Below are 19,855 nucleotides of genomic sequence, written 5' to 3' on the forward strand. Positions count from 1 at the left end.
GCCAAAGTCCAAAAGTTTTTTGTGTGACTGGAGGGGATTTTGGAAACCTTTAGAAAGAGCTTGTCTTCTCCCTGTTCCTGAGATGATATTTAGAGGGTAGGGAACGTAAGTGATAAGGAGTAACAGTTAAATATATCCACTCACGATGCCGAGCTGCAACGGGGACTATTCTGAGATACATGAGTAAGTCTCTCAAAGGACTTCAAACTGTTCTTCTTCATCATATACCACAGGTCATCCAGGAAGCCCTGAAGGGGCTCCGTAAGACCTGGAGAGGGACTTTGTAAAGTCATTATTATTTTTTATTTTTTAAGTTTATTGTCTGGATTGAACCTATCTGGAAAACAGGTATAACCAGACAGAATTTGAAGGAATATCTACTTTTATTCCCAACAGAGCAGTTTCAAAGACAGAATGAGGATCAGCTTCAGGTGAGCAGGTGCCCCCACCTGCCATTTAGAGGAGCCCTGAAGGCTTTTCCATCATGTGCAGTACAGAAGGTGTTTGCCCAGGTAATGCTCATTTCCCTGCCGTTATTTCCAGCAGTGGAAAAGCATCGAATTCCCAGGGTAGGCCAGCCTTGGGGGATGCCAGTGTGTGTTACAGCACCAACACACTTCACCCACCTCACTGGTTCTCCCAGGGGGTTGGACTCAGGATTTAACAATCCCCAAAGCATCATTCTCTCTGAACAAGGTGAAATTTGTGAGTTTTCCCAGTAAAAGGCTTTGCAGACAACCAGGGAATCTCGCTATCCGAGAGTGTGAGCTCTGCCAAAGCCCCACAGAAAACATGCGTTTATGCTACTGAAGTTTGGCATTGTGACAACATTTTGAAAAAGAAATGACATTGCACATAGTTTAATACGTACATATCCATTTCACAGACACATAGAATCCCAGAATGGGATTGGAAGGGACCTTCAAAATCTTCTAGTTCCACCCCCTGCCATGGGCAGGGACACGTTCCACTAGACCAGGTTGCACCAAAGCCCCATCCAACCTGGCTTTGGACACTTCCAGAGGTGGGGCAGCCACAGCTTCTCTGGGCAACCTGTGCCAGGGCCTCACCACCCTCACAGGGAAGAATTCCTTCCCAATATCCCACCTAACCTTGCCCTCTGGCAGTGGGAAGCCATTCTCCCTTGTTCTGTCTCTCCAGGACCTTGTAAATAGTCTCTCTCCATCTTTCTTGTTGGCCCCTTCAGGTCCTGGAAGGCCACAATTAGGTGACCCAAAGCTTCTCTTCTCCAGGCTGAACAATCCCAACTCTCACATCCTTTCCTCAGAGCAGAGCTTCTCCATCCCTCTAATCATCTTACTGCTTCCTCTGGACTCACTCCAACACGTCCATGTCCGTCCTGAGAAGAGGTAGAAGTACCCACAGCACACCTGAGCCCCCCTGGAGCTTACCCTGGTCCTGGCTCAGAGCAAACTATTGCCCTGTGCTGCTGCCTGTATTTCTGTGAGCTGTTCTCTGTCACAGGCTTTTAATGGCAAAGCCATTAAATAGACAGCTGACTTTGGGAAATGTTCTGGCACATTTGCTGTTTTCAAATTATTTAAAAATTAGAGCAGTTCTGAATTCGCAATTTTGAGCAGGCCAGCATCTCCTGGCTTGGATGGGTGCATAGAGATGTGTGTTAGTCTGCTGCTGGAAGTTGAAATGAGAGTTATATCAATATGAAAAAATAACTATTGTCAATATAAGTTACTTTTTGTTACAGAAATGTAATACATAATTGAGAGGGGAGTTTCAGTATTCCGAAGAAATAGAATCACAGACTGGTTTGGGTTGGGAATGACCTTACAGCTCATCTTGTCCTACCCCATGCCATGGGCAGGGACACTTCCCACTAGACAAGTTGCTCCAAGCCTCATCCAACCTCATCATCCAAATGATGTATTAAACAAAATCTCAACATTGGTCAGTTTTCAGTATTGTTTTAGATGTCTTAGTTTTCAGAAGGGGTTGGAGAAACTGAAGCTTCTCAACCTTTCATGGTTCAAGACATTGTATTATCATCTTTAGAGTGAAAATCAGGGATTGTAGTATTTGCTAAGGGTAGATGAAGAGCTTTGTCCTTAGATTTGTAGACCGTTCCCTCTGTCCTGCCCCAGGTGGTTGTGTCCTTGTGTTCCCTCCGTTTGGCTGCTCCAAGAATGTGACACCTGGAGACGGGTGAGAGGCTGTGCTGGGACCAGCCAGCTTTGAGGAGCTGGTAGTGGCCATTTCACCTCCAAACAAGTGCTAAGTGGTACATTTGCAAAGATTTGGAAGTTTCTCCTGATGGGGTTCACTTGGGATTGTCATGGTCATGGTGGATGTAGAGCACTTGCTTAAGTGAGGAAGCCTGTGGAGAATGTGATTAAATTTTCCTGCCTGTTCTGGATCTTCCTCCCTGTCACGAAATCAGATGTAATAGGAAATATTTTAAAATATTTTCATGCAGATGGATTTGTACTCAGAGGAACTTGAGAGCATGATGGGAGTTAACATTAGGGGAGAGAGCAGAAAGGAGCAATCTGAGTGCCTGAGGAAACTGCTGCTTCCCCTGTCTCCTGTCAGGAAATAGCTCCTTAAGTACTGTGCTGAAATTGTCATCTGCTTGTTTTAACACAAAATGCCATCATGTAAAAATACCCCTTCTTCACTCAAGGAGATGTGAAAGCTCTTGAGAACTACGGTTTCAAGGGTTGGAGACACGGAAAAATTGTTGAGTCAGGATATTATAACCTTTGTCACAGAGGCAGTTATTTCATTCCTTATAAACCAGTGCTGTGGATGAAGTCTAGGGAAGCCAAGAAGGCTCATGGCTGTTGAGTGCCTTCCCACCCATCACTCTGATCCTTGGATCATGTCTGGAGATCCGTTTCTTTATGGATACGAGTCCAGTTTTAGATGCTGACAGCTGAAAGCACCACGTCAGAGCCCAGGGCTGTGTTTGTGGGGGTTTATTACTCATCCAGGAAACACCAAGCCTGGTGTGGGGCTCAGATTTTCTCCTGGCCTGCAGCAGGGAGTGGGAAGATGGAAGAGCGTGCCCGCGTTGGGCGTTTGTTCGACATCTGCTTTTCCAGATGGCTGCACTGATGGAGGGGGGACCCAGAGTCACAGCTTGGAAAGCTTGAGAAGCCTGACGATGCTCCATGTGTTACTCTGAGATGTCTCATCTCTAATAATTAGTCTGCTTACAGGTGATGGTATTCTGATCCAAAAGGAATTTGTAACCCGGGGAATAGGAGGCTCAGGGGGGACCTTCTTGCTCTCTCCAACTCTCTGACAGGAGGGTGGATCCAGGTGGGGGTCGGGCTCTGCTCCCCGGGAAAAAGGGACAGGACAAGTGGAAGTAGCCTCAAGCTGTGCCAGGGGAGATTCAGATTGGACATCAGGAGGAATTTCTTCACAGAAGGGGTGGTTAGACATTGGAAGGGGCTGCCCAGGCAGGTGGTGGAGTCCCCATTCCTGGAGGTGTCCAAGGAACGACTGGACGTGGCACTCAGTGCTCTGGGCTGGGTGACAAGGTGGGGATCAGGCACAGGTTGAGCATGATGATCTTGGAAGCCTTTTCCAACCTGAATGATTCTGTGATTCTCTGAATTACAGCACTTTTCCCCTGGTACTTCATTTAGTTTCATCCAGAGAGGAGCCATCAGTGCTCCTTCCCTAACTGAGGTAATACAGCAACTGCTTTCCAAAAATGTGGAGCATCAAGAGTAAATAAATTTCCTTTCACGGATAAAGTTTCTGGTAGTTTGTGTTTCCATCAGATAAATGGTGCTGAGGTTTGCTGTAGTCACTTGCTGTGGGAACTCACATCCCCTGCAGCAGCTTCTGCACAAATTGCTTTGCAAAAGCTTTAGAGGTTGGAAGTAGCCAAAGTGGAACATAAAATTAAACCTCCCTAAAGATGCAATAAAATGGGAGATCAAAATCTAATCCAGATGGAAACCTGCTCGGTGCAGGCACTTCTGTGTGCGGCTCCTTTCCAGCGCTGAGGTTTTGGTGTGCTCCCCATAAATGTGTATTGTAAAGATGTCATCATATATATGCTGTTGATATAAAATAGATAAAAACTCTCCCACTAATTAATTGCCAACTAAGTGAGTGCTGAGACCCCTTGGAGAGATGGTTGTGGAGAAGGCGGCACTCGGTTTGCTCAAACCAGCTGCTGTTCTTGATTCATTTTGTTATGTTCTGTGTTCTGTTGGAAACTTGTCAGGAGCGTTCGCTGGGAAGTTGCAGGGTGGATGGAGGATCAGCAAGATGATTTTCCTTGTTTTTTTTCCTTGTTTCAGTTTCCTCTGCTTCTTGTACAGGCTCTCTCTGACTCTCTCCCACTTACCCACCCCAGTCTGGTACATCGCCGGTGGCTCTCTGGGCTCTGTCTCTCGTATTTAGCCCCTTTCTGTGAACTGTTTGCTTTGAAACGCCTCCTCTTCCACATTAAGTTCTTTGGCTTGAGTGGTACCCGTCTGAAAACATGGTTTTATTTATGGGAAGAGGATAAGGAAAGTGTTGGTGAGAAAGATGGAGGTGAAGTGTCTGCTTTGAAAAGACGAATCGTCCTGGAGGGCACTTCAGGTTTGTGTTTGTGGAGGACAGACTGAGGGTAAGTTGAGAGCATCGCTCCAGAAACTGCAGTTTCCTGCTGCCAAATGACTTTTAGTGATGCCATTTTTGGAAAACATCAAGTGTTTGTGCCATCTCCATGCAGTATTTACCCAGAGCTCTGTAGACTGAGACCAGTGTGACTGTAAGACAACACGAGGAAGCCCATCATTCTGGAGCGAGTCCAGAGGGGCCATGGAGATGCTCTGAGGGCTGGAGCCCCTCTGCTCTGGAGACAGGCTGGGAGAGCTGCGGGTATTCACCTGGAGAAGGCTCCAGGGACAATTTAGAGCCCTTCCAGTGCCTAAAGAGCTCCAAGAGAGCTGGAGAGGGACTTGGGACAAGGGCCTGGAGGGACAGAACACAGGGAATGGCTTCCCACTGCCAGAGGGCAGGGTTAGGTGGGATATTGGGAAGAAATCCTTGCCTGTGAGGGTAGTGAGGCCCTGGCACAGGTTACCCAGAGAAGCTGTGGCTGCCCCATCCCTGGAAGTGTCCAAGGCCAGGTTGGACAGGGCTTGGAGCAACCTGGGCTAGTGGAAGGTGTCCCTGCCTGTGGCAGGGGGTGGAACTGGATGAGCTTTAGGGTCCCTTCCAACCCAAACCCTTCTGGGATCCAATGATTCAATGACTCACTTTCAGCGTCTCTAAAACACCCCTGGCAGAGGGGCAGGGACTGCACCAGGGGGAAAATGAGGCCCCAATAGTTGAGTTGACAATGAAACAGCCTCATCTGCATTGGCAGGATCCCGTCCCAAATGAACATGTACCTTCTGCAGTCCAACACCTGGCTCATCCTACCCTGGTATCCCTGAGAGGTCTCTGGCACATACATTTTGCAGAAGAGTCTGCAGGAGACCCAGGTTTTGGAGCCGGTAATTTCCCGGCACCCCAAATTTCCTGAAGGTTTCAAGTCACCTTAGAGCAAGGACAGCTTATTATTTGCTGAATAGAATTCCAGAATTCAGGAAAAATAGATTATCTGAAAATTTTGTTTGATGAGCATATTATGTCGAGTGGGTCTATGTTTTATGATCTCATTTCTTAATTAAGTATATTTTTCGGTATTAGATGGAAAATAGTGTTGTTTAATGTAAAGGTTGGCAATTTAATGCTCCTGGAGCTCTTGGGCAGCTTGTTTGGGAGGGGGAAGGAAATTAGAATTGCAAATTAGTATTTGATCATTCTGAATCAGTGTGGCCAGAGAGAAGGAATGAATGAAAAGCTGCTGCATGGCTGAGGAGCTGCTTTGGAGCATAAGCAATGCATCCCTCCCAAATCAATAAATACCTTTGTGCTCCACAGAGCAGCCTGTGGCTGTGGCATGTGACAAAAAACCCCAACAATTTAAATACTGGGGAAAGGGTCGATGCTGCTGTACAAAACAGACAATAAGATCCCATGAACAGCATGGGGGAAGTCCTTTTTGAGGTGGTTTTCATGCTTTTCGATTATCAGCTGGATTGTTTGCAGGTTATCCTAATTATTTCACTAGTAGCAAGGAGGAGAGAGACAAATTATGCCTCTGAACATTTAGTGCTTATTTATTTGGGGTGAAACCCCCAAAATACTCTTGCATAAGTGTAGAGTCTTAAAACTGGAAAGAGAGAGCATCCAACATGATTATTTTTATACACCACACTTCTGGTTTGTCTCAAAATATCCAAAATATCAGCTGATATTTTTCAGGCTGTGCCTTCCAAGGGCAGGGAACATTCCTGAGCCTTCACAGCAACCTGCTGTTGATTGAGGGAATAAAGGTACCGAGGTGCTGAAGGGCCTGGAGTGTTTCAAGGCAGCAGGAGAGCAGGGTCGGCTGCGCAGGAGCTGCATTATGTAACTTTGCTGAAAGATGTGGAAAAAAATAAACGTTCTGGGCTGGTTTTCCAGTTTTTTGAAGAGTCTGTGCAATCTCTCACAAAACAGTTGAAGTTTCCCTGGAGGAGCATCAGTACTGGGGCTGCCAGGAGGGCCCGGTGGGAGTAGGGCTAATCATTACTAGGGCTTGCAAAGCCATTTTAGCCGCTAATTAATAAATACATTAAATATGTAGATGTGGCTGAAGATCAAAATGAACAATTTGATGGTTTTTTGAAGTGTGTGGGAGTAGGAGGGAGGGTGCTCAGTGGTGCACAGGCCCAGAAGTGAGGGAGCAGTGGGTTCTGATCACAGCCCTGAGAGTTACATTCATTTATGTCATGTTGATACTGCAATTGCTGGTTTTTCAGTTGGGTCTTTAGTGGAGGATAATTATTCAACTGTCTGAGAAGCTCTAGGAGAAAAAACCAAGAGAATGAGTTATTATCCTTCCCACCCAGCCACTGTTTGATTACTGCCTTGTTCCCTGCAATTAACCACATCAAGTTCAGGATGCTGGATGAAGGGAAAGGTCACACTTGTGAAGGGAGACGCCATAAAAATGGGAATGGGGAGGGAAAATGCACAGTCTCAGTGTGGTGGGATAGAAAAGAAGCAACAGTGCCCAGAACTGTCTGTTACCAAATTAGCAGGTAATTAATTTTGATTTTTTCACCAAGAAGAATGCAGATAATGTTTGTGGCCAACATGGCAGATATTCATTCCAGAGGGACATCCTGGGGTTTTTTTTGTCCCAGTCATGGAGAGGGGAGTGCCAGGACAAGGGGGAATGACTTCCCACTGCCAGAGGGCAGGGTTAGATGGGATATTGGGAAGAGATTCTTCCCTGTGAGGGTGGTGAGGCCCTGGCACAGGTTTCCCAGAGCAGCTGTGGCTGCCCCATCCCTGGAGGTGTCCAAGGCCAGGTTGGACGGGGCTTGGAGCAACTTGGGATAGTGGAAGGTGTCCCTGCCTGTGGCAGGGGGTGGAATGAGATGAGCTTTAGGGTCCCTTCCAACCCAAACCAGTTTGGGTTTCTATGATTTGCATGTCTGTGTATGTATATATTTATGTCCATCCATGTATGTTTGGGGACCTTTTTCTTATATAAGATGCATCATTCTGTGGTGTGCACAAAATCATTTGCCACTCTGTGTAAAACTGGGTCCTTTCAAACCAAATTACCACAAGTGGAGGTGCAGCAAAGCAAATGAGAGGTGCAAACTGTCAGTGTATTGGTTATCTGTACTCTGGCTTCACTTTCTTCTTATACTTCTAGGTTGCCCCTTTTTTTATTCTTTTTTTTTTTATTTATGTCAATAGAATACAAATATGGTTTCATGTTTCATCTACAATTACAGAAGAGAAGCTCATAGTTCTTTCAGTCTGGAAGACTCTTTTCTCAGCTCTGACTGTCAGTGCAGGTGACAGGAGTTTGAGTTTGGATGGAATGATGCTGCCAGTCTCCCCCTTTCCATGTATTTTGAAATTGGATTTGACATCTTAATTACTAAAACAGTTCCTCATTCCCTTTCCAGTTGGGAGTTAACTGCAGGGCGGGGTGGGCTGGCAGGTTTCAGGTCTTAGTCTGTGGATCCTCAGAGAGCTGTGGGATGCAATTCCCTGCTCTGTGCCCTGGGCTGCTGGTCCTGTGCTGGCCCCTCCTGCTGCTTTGGGCACCCTCTCCCTGTGGGTAGGGAATGTTATGCATCACTTATGCCTCTGATGAAATGTAAAGCCCATTTTACACCTATAGAAATCCCACTTATACCTCACCTATAGAAATCCCACTTATACCTCAGCTATAGAAATCCCATTTATACCTCACCTATAGAAATCCCATTTATACCTCACCTATAGAAATCCCATTTATACCTCACCTATAGAAATTCCATTTATACCTCACCTATAGAAATCCCATTTATAGGTTTGCCGATGCCTTTGATTTCAGCTGATGATAAAATCCCTTCCCTTGGTTGTCAAGGTGAAATGTCTGGAGACTTCAGCGGCAGGAAAAAAAATCCAGTGAAGGCAAAATTTGCCGGTCCCTCCTGCGCATTCCTTGACATTGAACTTTTTGTTTCCCAAGCAGAAGGAAGTGCCGCATCCAGCCCGGCCCCATTAGCGTCCCCCTCCCTCGCCCCCGCAAGGTGCGGGTGGGCGGAGGTGCAGCCTGGGCAGGGACGCGTGGGCAGATCCCTTCCAGCCTTCCCAATCCATGGCACTGTCGCCGCTGGAAGCGCTTTCATTCTCCTCTGTTTCTCCAGCCCTCCCTTTATCCCTGGATCCCCTCCCCGGCTGCGCGTCCCCAGCTCGGGCTCCGGCGGAGGTGCGTGGTGGGGGCAGGATTTTGGGAGCTGCTCCCCGTCTTCCCACCACCCACCCCCTGACGTCGGGATGCACCAGGGAGCTGTGCCGGGTTTGATGTTTAGCGGCGGGATTTAGATGTAAATCTTGTAAAATTCCATTTTATGCAGAGATTCACAAATCTGCTGTCGCTCATCGGGGCGAGGTCGCAGCTGCGGAGGTACCTGCTCCGAGGATTCTCCTGCAGGCACAGCACCTCAAGCCGGGCTAGGGAGGGCTGGAGAGGCAGTAGGGATCCCACCAGGGACACAGCCCCAGTCCCGAGTGGCGGGAGTAGCGCACAGCACTCCCCTCTCCGTGCAGAATGACCCCTGGCAGGGAGCTGGAAACCCTCGGAGAGCTTTGCTGCTGCTTCTGGTTTGGTGGGATGGATAAGCCAGGCCTTTTTCCACAGCGACCTGCTCCCTCCTGCCTGTAACCCCTCAGCTGGATGGGGACCTGTGTCCCCACGTAGCTGCCTGCACCCCTGTCACCCCAGGAATACCGTCCCTGGGTTACACAGGAGGGACCCGGGAGCGGAGTTTCTGCAGCATCAGAAAACTTTGATTCAGCTGTGAAGGTGCTGAATGAACGAGGGATATGACCTGGAAAGGATAAACAGGAAAAAGGGGATGTTTCTCCAGCTTTGAAAAGCCTTGCCTTTCCCCCCCCCTCCCCGTCTCAGGATCACTGGAAGGGATTATACAAATGAGAGCAGGAAACTGCAGTCAGGGTTTTGCCAGAAATAGATTTATTTTTTCTTTCTTCTGCTAGAAATGAAGAAATATGGGAGTCCGTAGAGGCTGTTCCACATGCACCCTCACATTTTGATTGCCAAGTCATTTGCATTCGTATATAAAGTGACATCCACCCTGCAATGGGAGTTGACATGTAATCACAAAGAATAAAAACTCCTGGAAACATCTCCGTGCCACTGATACAACTTCAGAAAGATACAAGTTTGGAATAAGCAGGAAATGTACTGAATATTTTCGGACAAGTAGAAGAGAAGTCTCATCTTGGAAGATGTTAAATATTAATATTTTACCTAATCGCCGTCATTCGTGGATTTGGTGAGTATTCCATGGGTTTGTCCGGATCAGAGCAGTTCTGGTGGGCAGAAGAGCTTGAAAGTGGTGATTTTACCTTGGTCAAAAGCAGCTGCTGAATGGGAGCATTAAGGGGATGCATGTTCCTGGAGCTGTGGCATTGTCAGGTTGTTTAGTGGATATTTTCTTTTCTGATCTTTCCTGGTCAGATTTCGATCTGACAACGCACCCTCACGACACTTGGTAATTGGGGCTGTGGGGAAAGGGAGGGGAAAGAATGGAAAATTTGGTATTGTGCTTGATTGTTTTCATTCTAAGGTGTGCATGAACTGAAATTTTCATTTAAAAATTGATGAGTCCCTAAAACGTTCTTTCGCTTGAGTGATTTCATGGTGCTACCTCTGCACCTTCTCCAGTCTGTTGTCAACTACTGTTGCATTTTAATAAGCAGGTGGAGCTGCTGCTGCCTCTGCTCTGATCTGGCCATGGTAGGGCAGAGGGAGGGGAGAGGGAAACTCCAGAGTCGTGTCCTACCACGGATGGCACAGGATTGGGTTTGATAAATGACACCAAAATGGGTTTAATTTTATAGGTAAAGACCTGCTGTTTGAGTTCAGGGATGAAGCCATTGGGTAGTATGATATACATGGTCTTCTAGTGTGGATAATCTATGTTGTCCTTAAGGATACAGAATATAGAGATAACTTTATATCCTAGATATTCAAATGCTGATTCTGTAATCGTACCTATACACAGAAATATTCTGCTCTTACATAGAATTTATTCTTCGTAATCTCATTATTGCTTATAATCATTTAACCTCTACTTTAGTCTCTGGGATGAACCTATAGCTGAGTATTTGTATATATTAATGAAAATATGGAGGCTCTGAGCCTTTAAAGGCGCTGTGGAGTGACAGGGTGAGATTCCCTTCTCCAGAGCACAGCCTGCTCCTTGAGGAGAGCCATGTGTGGTGTTTCAGGGACAGGAGAATGGAAAGGTAAATATTTAGAGAAGAGCAAAAATGCCTTATTATATTGTTGGAAGACCTCTGGTGACAGCAAATGTTCAGAAAGGAAGCCACGGGAGGCCCCTGGAGACAAGGAGGCGGCAGGAAGAGGAAGGATGGAAGGTCCCACTGGTTGCTTGAGTTCTCTGTGCGTGGTGCTGGGTGTCCTCCCTTCCCAAGGGCCCTTCACGGTGGTGTGAGCTTTTCTTGGTTGAAACCCTAACAGTGTCTGTCATTACCCTGCATAAAATGTGGGCTGTGTCTTGCTGATGGATCGTTGGATAGCTGAGGTGAGCGATAGCTCTTCCTCCACCGTGCCGTGGGCTGGGGTGGATGGCAGGGTCCTTCTTCCTTCTGCTGGTGGTGCCAGCCTGTGGAGCCACGGCAGTGCCACTGCCCAGACACCCCCTGTCCTTCTGCAGGACAGACCTGGTGGCATGTGCCCCGTCGCTGGCTCGTGTGGCTGCTCTGTGCTCGGCAGAGTGTTGACAGCACCGGTTCCTCCCCGGCCAAAGAGGTCCCGTACGTGCCAGGTCTGAAGGACAGAGATAAATGAGGACTCACGTGGCTGTGCCTGACACAGCAGCAGGTGTTGCTGCACTTTAGCAGAGCCTGTGTCAGAATCATGGAATCCTGGGATGGTTTGTGTTGAAGGGACCTCAAAGCTCATCTCGTTCCACCCCCTGCCATGGGCAGGGACACCTTCCACTAGCCCAGGTTGCTCCAAGCCCTGTCCAACCTGGCCTTGGACACTTCCAGGGATGGGGCAGCCACAGCTTCTCTGGGTAACCTGTGCCAGGGCCTCAGCCCCTCAGAGGGAAGAATTTCTCCCTAATCTCTAATCTAAACCAACCTGTCTTGGAATTTTCACCATGGCTTTCCCTTAATGTTTTGCAGGGGGAGTTGGTTTGATTTAGAAAGTTCATCTTGAGGAGGAACTCTAGTAAGCTGAGACAGAGGAATAGGGGACCAGGAGGAAAGGGGTGGGAAGTGTTAATCGATTTGCCAGACTTAAGAATGAAAGGAAGAGGAGAGACTGTGCACATTTGTTATGGACAGTGTGAACGTCTGTGCAGAGCAGAGGGAGTTATGGAAATATGTGTTTCGTTTGCAGAAAGGAGAAATACATTCTGTAGTTTCAAGAGCAATATAAATAATTTCAGCTCTAGAAATGAACTGAAATGAACTGAACAGCACCCTAATCCTAAGAGGGAGGGTTATTAGGGATGGGCCCTGGGGACAGGTCAGTGCCATCTGACCAATCAGTGAAGTTTTAGGTAATTAAAAGCGGACAGCTCAAGGGGAGCCTTGTCAGAATATGGATTTATGAAGGAGGGGATAGGGATTATCCTATAAAATTCACTTCACCTGTGCACAGGTGGAAATAAAGCATATTTCTCACCCCATGCTGGCCTAGCTAGTGTTAGACTGAGTCTTGCTAATCCTGACCTGTGTAGCCTCTTGGTTGCTTGTTCAGGGCACACATCATGGCTGAGGCTCTTTAGTTACTGTTACACATTTGCACTGCATCTTCAGGCATTTTCTTCCTCTCAGATAAACTTTTGGGCTTCCTCTGAGCTTCTCCTTCTGCTGTCCCATCATGCATAAGCAAACTCTTTTAACTAGAGCTTCACCCTGATCTAGTGGAAGGTGTCCCTGCCCATGACAGGGGATGGAGGGACGTGATGAACCCCATGAAGGGTCCCTTCCAGATCAAACCATTCCATGATTCCGTGGATGGCCTTTTGCTTCAGAGCACCATGTTCTCCTCCAAGTTCAACAGAGGATCTAGTGGTTCCTATCCACACCTGGACAATGTGGGACTTTGATCACTGTTGATTTTTGGGGGCAGAGAGGAGAGCTCTGTGCTTGTGCTCTGCCTGGTATGGGATGTTGGAACGTGTTTTGGGGCAATGGAAAATGGTTATGTGCAGTTGGGATTGCACCAGCACATCAGTTCCTGTAAATGCCTAGTGGGGAAATAGAGGAATTCGTGGTTGGTGCTTGTTTGTAGGGATGATTTCAAACTCTTGAATTCAGACTGAACATTGTGTTGGTGGGGCAGCAGAAACTGTCATGGTGTGAAGTGGTGGAACAAAAACCCAAGACTCTGCTTCCAGCTGCCAACACAGGGATCTCAGAGGTGCTCCTCAGCTCCCAGCTAAGTGCAGCCAGAGTGACAGGTCCTCTTGGCATATCTTTGTGTTGGAATAGAAACATGTTTATCAGAGGGGTGATAACCACAGGATGCAGAACAGCCACCCTGACCTTAATTCTTTCAGCTCACTTGATTCAAGCTGAGATGTTTGTAGTTGGATGTGAGGCTGGAGGAGTTTTTCATAGTGTGGTATCATGCAGGATCATGGAATCATTTAGGTTGGAAAAGCCCACTGAGACTGTTCGCCCAGCACTGCCAAGGCCACGACTGCCCCATGTCCCCAAGTGCCACATACACAGGACTTTTAAATCCCTCCAGGGATGGAGACTCCACCACCTCCCTGGGCAGCTGTGCCAGGGCTGGACAGCCCTTTCCAGGGAGAAATATTCCCAAATATCCAAGCTAAACCTCCCCTGGTGCAACTTGAAGCTGTTTCCTCTTGTCCTGTCCCTTGTTACCTGCAAGAAGAGACTGACCCCCACCTCACTTCACTGACATGAACTGACTTTGATTTTGATTTTGAGTTTCAGAATACTTAAGGTTTGGTCTGCAATTAACACTCTCCAATGACGTGGGTTAAAATCTGCTCTACCTTCAAGTTACCCGATTTTCCTGGGTTTTAGCTGTAACTTCAGATGTACTTCAAACATTTTGGTTGTCTTCATGTTTTAATTCCATAGCCTTCTATAAATAGGCAGAATTTCCAACAAAGAAATGATTTATATGCAGAAGGTAGATTTGAGAGACGTAACTCAGAAATCTGTAGGCACAATTCAGAAAGAGAAGGCCAAATATTTCTCCTGTGCTCACAAATGCCTGTAGGAAGCACAAAGAACCCACTGTTGAGATGTGTCTGCAGCAGAGACAATGCCTGGCTGGAACAGAATTTTTAACAATAAAATAATGGGAATTTAATTGGCTCTGAGCAGTGCAGTGTTTACTTTGGCTGTTTGGGAAGCTGGTTACAGAGGGATTCCGGTGGAGGGATGGGGTTGGTATTTAGTGACCTTTCCCTTCTCTTCATGCTGTATCTTTTCAAGTTGTTCCTGGCTGGATTTTCATGCTGGTCTTGCAAGGCAGAAGATAAGAGTTAAAGTGTTTGAGGCCGCTCTTGACGTATTTACATTACCATATTTCCATTCATTATCTTAACTTCCAGGGAAATAATCTGTGTAACTTCACTTGGATAGGAGACTCTTTTTAGCCAAGTTCATGTGCATCTCTATCTGTCACACACATGAAGTTGTTTTTCCAGTCTATTACTCGTCCTCCTCCTCCCTAGCTTGTCCAAGGCCCAACAGTCTGAGTCCTTCCTGGCTGCAGACACCCCTCCGTGTGCCGGTCCCGTCGGGATTAGCCTGGATGGAGGAGCTGCCCTGGTGGGTCAGCAGCTGATGCTTCCCAGTCTGGCTTTGGTGGTGTCCGTGAACACCCTTTGGGGTAGGTCATCCAGGGATAACCAGGAAGCCATGTGCTGACTTTCTCCGAGTTCATGAGTCCAGAAGGATGTGGAGCTGCTGGAGCAAGTCCAGAGGGGCCACGGAGATGCTCCAAGGGCCTGAGCCCCTCCGCTCTGAAGACAGGCTGGGAGAGCTGGGGATGTTCACCTGGAGAATAGGAGGCTCCAGAGACAACTTAGAGCCCCTTCCAGTGCCTAAAGAGGCTCCAAGAGAGCTGGACAGGGACTTTGGACAAGGGTCTGGAGGGACAGGACACAGGGAATGGCTTCCCACTGCCAGAGGGCAGGGTTAGGTGAGATACTGGGGAGAAATCCTTCCCTGTGAGGGTGGAGAGGCCCTGGCACAGGTTACCCAGAGCAGCTGTGTTTGCCCCATCCCTGGAAGTGTCCAAGGCCAGGTTGGACAGGGCTTGGAGCAACCTGGGATAGTGGAAGGTGTCCCTGCCCATGGCAGGGAGTGGAATTAGATGAGCTTTGAGGTCCTTTCCAGCCTAAACCATTCTGAGATTCTCTGAATGCAAAAAGAGGTCTCAGCATTTTCTAAGAAGTTCTAGGGCTTTTTCCACTCTTGCATCTTAGCAGGCTTAGAAATGCAGATTCCTGTTTCTAAAGCTTTATCAGGATTTCCTTCATAAACCTCTTCTCCAGAGGCTAATAACTGGGATACAGATTTCTTTTAGCTTCAAACTCACTGGCAGATTAGGCAATCTCAGACAGTCAGCTGGTACAGGGAACAACACAATGGAAAAGGGGTTTCTTCTCTACAGAAGAAATAAGTGAAATTTAATAAGTGAAATTTTGGATTTCTACTGACCTGGAATTTCTTACAGACAAAGAATTCCAAAAGTTGAGTAGTTTTTTTTTTTAACAGCCTCCACAGCTTGTGATTTACAGTTCTGCCATCCTGAGAACAGCTCCCCATTCCCCTGAGCCAGTTCCCTGCAATTTATCCCCTTTGCTGATGGGAATAACGAAAGAGCTATTACAGGGGCCATGCAACATGCCCATCAAGTTACTCTGCCCAAGTCGCTTCTGCACAGAATAAACCCAGGTGCACCCTGTGTTGGAGCTCCCTTCCCAACACAGAGCAGGACAGATGAATGTTGGGCACTGTCCTCTGCTCCCCAGGTCCAAAGCTCAGCTGGAATTTAACCCTGAGAACTAAACAAAGGCTTTTCCTGTAGGTTTCCCTGTCCTTGCTGACATCCTGCTCAGCCCTGGGTAACACAGGATTGTCACCAGCAGCCGTGGTGTTTACTCTTTATGCAGACAAGACTCCTCAGAAGGACTTTCCATGATTAAAAATCTTTCTCCACAAGCTGCAAAAACAAATCTATAACCATTATCCACCTCCTGTTCCCACTGGCTCTGTCCTGGGAGCTCTGGATTATGGCAGATGGATGTCAGTGCTTGGCTGCCACCAGAGCAGAGCTGTCTCAAACCAGACACTGCTCAGGGAGCATCTTTGCTGCTCATTTTCAGGACAGCCACGTAAAAAAGAAAGATTCTGAAGCCTTCCATCATAGAATCATGGAATAATAGAATCACAGAACTGTGGAATCACAGAATCATGGAATAACAGAATCACAGAGTCATAAAGCCATGGCATAATAGAATCACAGAATCATGGAATAATAGAATCATAGAGTCATGAAATCACAGAATATCCTGAGTTGGAAGTGACCCACAGGATCACCAAGTCCAGCTTGTAACACAGAACATCCCATTCCATGGAATATGACAATGTTGATAACATGGGGGTTTTTATACAGATTGGAAAATTAAGCCCTAAACTGTCTGAATTAGAGCAAAATGAGCCATTCTGTTACCTTTGGAAGCACAAAGAGTGTCCTTCCTCAGTATTTTTATTGTCTTTGTTCAATTTATCACAGATCATAGAATCACAGACTGGTTTGGGTTGGAAAGGACCTTAAAGATCTCCTCATTCCCCCCCCCGCCATGGGCAGGGCTGATCCCTGATGCAGATTATAATCACAGTTCATTGATCACTCGATAAAGGGCACGAAAAAAGGAATAAAACAGCAAAGGTTTTATGAGAGAGAGAAAAAAAAAACCTCATTTTCATTCTGGTGAATGAGCTGCGGGTTTTTCATTCTCCCAGTTCTGTGGAGTTCACCAGACGTGCGGGGCTGGTTTGAAAGCTCACAGTGACGTCAATGGAGCAGTGAAATGAGAGCAGCACCCGGCACAGGGCGACAGCTCCGGCACAGCCATCCATCCCCACTCTGGCACCGCTCCAACCCTGCCACTTCCAGTGCCAACACCTCCTCAGGACTCGGGGAATAATTATTTTCCTTCGTTACAATTAACAAATAGTGAGATTAAAACCTGCAGCTGGCAAATGTATTAAAGAGCTGAAGCTCTTTGCTAAATTCTGGAAGTTTCAAAATCAAATTGCAAAGTAACACGATTTTTGTTTGGCTTATAAAGGGATTTATCAATCATTTTACAGGGCCTGTTTCTCCCCCACCCTGATTACTTGTATGGTTTTGTTGCTTTTTTTATGTAGCTTTCAGTATAAATTCTAGGACATAAAATGCCTGCAAGCTTTAATAGCAGTTTATCTTTTTTTAGCTTTTTTTTTTTTAAGGAAAGCATACGAAAATGTGTTAATTGTATCAATCCAACTGTTAAAGCTGAAAACAGTAGGAAATCAACCCATGACACTGAGCCGACGAATTCCTGCTGCGTGCTGGGAAGCCACATGTCCTCATGCCACAGCACCTTTGGTTTACAGGGATTGTCCCAGTTCATCCAGCCCTTCTTGTTCCAGATGTTAAATCTGGCTGTGTGAGCACAGGACAGCATCTCCTCAGCCCCCGTGGAGCACAGGAGGGGCAGATACTGGGAGAAACAGGAATCAGGGTGGAAATGTGGTGATGGCCAGGCCGAGGTCTCAGGACATGGCAGGGAAGGGGAGGATTTATACAGGAAAAAATAAAATAATCTTAACTCTCTGTAGCACTATTAAAAACTAAACTCTCAAGCTTCTACACATTGGTGATGGGGGAAGTACAAAAAGCAGAGACACAGAACTGTGCTCAGAGGTCGGAGAGCAGGGAACGGCATCAGGAGACCTCTGCAAGCCAGGGGAGCACCCAGTGGATTCCCCCCTCCTTAGGATGGACACCACTGCCTTCCCCTCTGAAAGCATTCAAGGAGAATCATGGAATCCTGGAATGGTTTGGGTTGTGAATGACCTCAAAGCCCACCTCATTCCACCCCCTGCCATGGGCAGGGACACCTTCCACTAGACCAGGTTGCTCCTGGCTTTCCCTTGGGGCTCCTTGTGTGATTCTTCTGGGACTGAGAACAGCCCAGCACTAAAAAGGCTCCAATTAGTGCCCCATGTGCTTGGATTTGCTTTCAAAAGACCATCAGTGAGTCAATTGTGAGTGTTTGTCTCCGGAAAAGGCTGATCCCTGACTAACACTGCCTGGGCACTCCTGCCAAGTTTAAAATGAAACCTTTAAAGCAAGAGCTTGAAACAGAAAACAAAAGTGAAAACCAAACCCAGCCCCCTGCAGCCAGAGACAGAGCAGGTGTTACTGTGGGCACAATAGCTTTTCCACAGTTTCATTCTTGAAATCAGCTCAGTAGTTTTTGCAAGAACAGATTCTGTCCTGAGCAAGGTGAGCTTGGCCCAGCTGTGGCCAAATCTGATCCCTGGTTTTTCAATGGGAAATTTTAAGAAATTTTTGCTGTGTATCTCCCTCCAAGGTGTTTATACCTCTGTGTTAACCCCAAATAAACTTTAGCAATTAATGCAAGCAGTAACAACAACAAAATTAAACTTGGCTAATTCTGTAATGTTTAACATAGTTCTGAAACTTTATAAAAACTCCCACTCTTTTATAATTGAAGACTCCCTATATTTCCTTTCTCTGTCTGTTTATGTGTTTGCCTGGATTAAACATGAGCATGAAACTTGTGTTTGTAATGCAAGTGTGAGATGTGGACTTTGGTATTGAGATGATTCCCTTCCACCTCTCAGCTTTCCAGGGAGCTGCTGGACCACTCACAGCATCTCCAACAGGGATTGGGGGGGCTCTGTTTAATGCCCCATGCTATGCCCCCATGTTTGCTGTGAAAAAGTGATACTCAGGTGTTCCCTAATCCCTGAAAGCTCGAGGATATTCCAACCTCACATTCATCCATATGTTTTCTTAGATGAAAGCAATAGGTGTAGGTCTGTTGGTGGAATAAGAGTGAATTGATCCAAAGGGCTTGATTTCTTTAGAAAATATTTTTTGAAGCCATGGATAAAACATAATAGCTCAATAATATAAACTCCTGGAATTAATGTATCGTTTGATGATTTAAGTAATGCGGTTTTGGGGTAGGAATATAGCCAAAGCAGAGGACTGGAAAAAGCCAATCAATATGTGCTGGTAAAAATGCTCAGATAGTAGTATGGACTATTGCCTCCACAGGATTAAAATCTGTCATGGACAGCAGCCAATTAAAAGCAGATTTGTCCCATTTAAAGCAGCAGATTCCATGTTCTCTCTCCTGGCTCGGGAGCATTTGGATTTCAGAGGTTTGGCCCACTCTCAAAAGCACCAGCATGAGCAAAACACAGCAGATGTGATTGGTGGGTTTGTTTATAGGAGTAAGAGAATTAGGAGAGGAACTGGATTTGATAGACAGTATATATTTGGCTTTTAGGAGAGCATGAAATACAACTTGGAGTATTCCAGTTGACTCTCATGATGGGGGAACTCTAATCTGGCCACAAACTGGCTGGGAGCTGAGGAGGAGAGTGGGTGGTCCAGAAGCATCCATAGAATCCGACAAGGACAGGCTGCTCCAGGGAGCCTATTATTACTTAGCCTGGAGGAATTAATATCTGCAGAGAGATGAGCACAACTCTTGATGTCTAAAGGCTGGAAAAATGACAAATAAATCCTTGGTTTCCTGCATGTTATTCTCAGAGAAGGAGAGGGAGCTGGGAAGGGCAGACAGAGTGTGGAGGTACTCTGGGTGGGCTGGCAGGAAAGGGGGAATAAGGATGAACCCAGAGATGCTGAGAATAACAGGAGAAATAGTCTGGTAGTCACTGTGCAGTGTGGAAAGGACTGTTTGGTGGAGCAGTCTCGGTATCTAGGGCAGCACTGACGTATTTCCAAGGAAGTCACAGCAGTTTTCAGAAGTTCAGGGTCTGAAGCAGCAGACGAGGCAGATTCAGCTTGACACAGTGGAGAGGGCTGGAGGGGACCTGCAGGAGCGGGATGGACACAGTGCTCCCTGTTACTGCCCACAGATTCCACCAGTTCTTGGCCTCAGAGAACCTGGAACCAAGTCTGGAATTCCATACATGTATATTCAGTGATTGTGATTTCCAG

At 46.8% G+C, this 19,855-nt stretch overlaps 1 protein-coding gene across 4 annotated transcripts in view; it reads left to right on the top strand.

Annotated features, from left to right (window-relative positions):
- Positions 1–19,855, top strand: part of PDE4B (phosphodiesterase 4B) — a 197,714-nt gene that overhangs the window by 97,126 nt on the left and 80,733 nt on the right. Inside the window, exon 2 of one of the 4 annotated variants that reach the window (XM_027719025.2) lies at positions 9,589–9,887. The exons of the other annotated variants lie outside the window; for them this stretch is intronic. Coding sequence (XP_027574826.1) covers positions 9,841–9,887 — 47 coding nt within the window. The 5' untranslated portion in view covers positions 9,589–9,840. The remainder of the gene's footprint in view (positions 1–9,588; positions 9,888–19,855) is intronic. 4 annotated transcript variants of the gene reach the window in all.

This window comes from Pipra filicauda, unplaced genomic scaffold (assembly GCF_003945595.2).
Source record: "Pipra filicauda isolate LSUMZ 115617 unplaced genomic scaffold, ASM394559v2 scaffold295_size919547_pilon, whole genome shotgun sequence".
Taxonomy (NCBI): Eukaryota; Metazoa; Chordata; class Aves; order Passeriformes; family Pipridae; genus Pipra; species Pipra filicauda.